General features: G+C 25.1%; 2 protein-coding genes across 2 annotated transcripts in view; one reads left to right on the forward strand and one right to left on the reverse strand.

The window, feature by feature from the left end:
- Nucleotides 1–546, forward strand: part of LOC108576191 — a 3575-nt gene extending 3029 nt beyond the window's left edge. The window contains 1 exon segment of the mRNA XM_017939136.1: nt 97–546. Coding sequence (XP_017794625.1) covers nt 97–546 — 450 coding nt within the window.
- Nucleotides 547–1157: 611 nt separating this feature from the next.
- The window catches only part of LOC108576262 (LETM1 domain-containing protein 1), a 1364-nt gene continuing 1145 nt past the window's right edge, over nt 1158–1376 (reverse strand). The window contains exon 3 of the mRNA XM_017939221.1: nt 1158–1371. Coding sequence (XP_017794710.1) covers nt 1192–1371 — 180 coding nt within the window. The 3' untranslated portion in view covers nt 1158–1191. The remainder of the gene's footprint in view (nt 1372–1376) is intronic.

Raw genomic sequence — 1376 nt, forward strand, 5'->3', positions numbered from 1 at the left:
TTCTTACAAATTTTATTACATGCTAAAGCTAATCTATATATTAATAATGCATAAAAAACAATATTTCAAAAGACCTGGAAGTTTCTTCTTTTACAGTGTAAGCAGCGTCATGAAAATCTATGCCCTGAGTTTGAGAAAACGAAAAAATGCAGTAAAGGTAAGCATTGTCCTTATCCACACAAATCACAATCATCTTCTAACAAACAAAACCATTTAAAAAGAAAGTACAATATACCTAAGAATCAAATGACACCTCCTGTTACAAAGGATACTTCCATTTCTAATACTGAAAACAGGCTTAGGTATTATGAACAAGCAAGTACTTTAAACAAAGCACTTGATAAAAGAAGAGAGAATATTATTAAAAAAGTACAACTTATGAAAAGGGTAGAGTTTGTAACTTATTCTAATACAACTGAAATATCTGATAGTAATACTAATTTAGAAGTAAGTGGAGATAATGATAAGTCAGAAATTATTTCTGATCCAAAAAAATTAAAACGACCTCCCATAGGTATTCTACCTGCTTATATACCGATTGATTAATGCAAAAGAATATACTTTTATGGCTCATACACTTTGTATGGAGTTCTTTAGTATTTATTTATTTCAATTAACATATCACGTTTATGTAATTTGATAAAACAAATTACTTTTGGACTAGTAACAAAATTTATATTTCTAGTTAATAAAAGAAGTTACATTTGTATTATGTTATGTTCAAACATATACAAAACAATAAAAATTATATTTTGTAACGTGTATACAAACATGTAAATGAAGAATATATATTTGACAAAAAGAAAGTATTTTATCTATACACAAATTATAATCATTTTACAGGCATCATAGTTTTGTTTCTTTTATTTTCCTAAAATAATAAAATCCAATTTAAGAGAAAAACAAAAATTATTGTTGTGTATAAAAAAAAAGATATTCTAACAAATATGATTAACAAAATGTAGGTAATGCTTATAAAAATTCTTCATACATTTTTCACATATGCATACATAAATGTACAATTTATTTGCATATATTCCATGAACAGAATGTTAATAAAATTAAACGTTATTTTATAAAACAATTTGTACAAATATTTTACAAACATAAATAGATTATTTCAAATTTGTATTGTTACAATTTCTGTACATCCTTTTACAATTTAAAAAACAAATATTTAATTGTGTTATTTTAACTATACAAAAGGATCCAGTTATTAGGATGATTGTATGCCAACAATATTGGACTATGTAATAGTAATGAAATTGTGTTTTCATTTGCTGTGTTTGATATTATGAACCATTGTTCCAGCCAGCTGCTCATATTTTCTAATGACATATTTGCAGGATTTACACCCCTAAATGAAAGTGCCTAAA

This window comes from Habropoda laboriosa, unplaced genomic scaffold (assembly GCF_001263275.1).
Source record: "Habropoda laboriosa isolate 0110345459 unplaced genomic scaffold, ASM126327v1 scaffold212, whole genome shotgun sequence".
In the NCBI taxonomy this organism is placed as follows: domain Eukaryota; kingdom Metazoa; phylum Arthropoda; class Insecta; order Hymenoptera; family Apidae; genus Habropoda; species Habropoda laboriosa.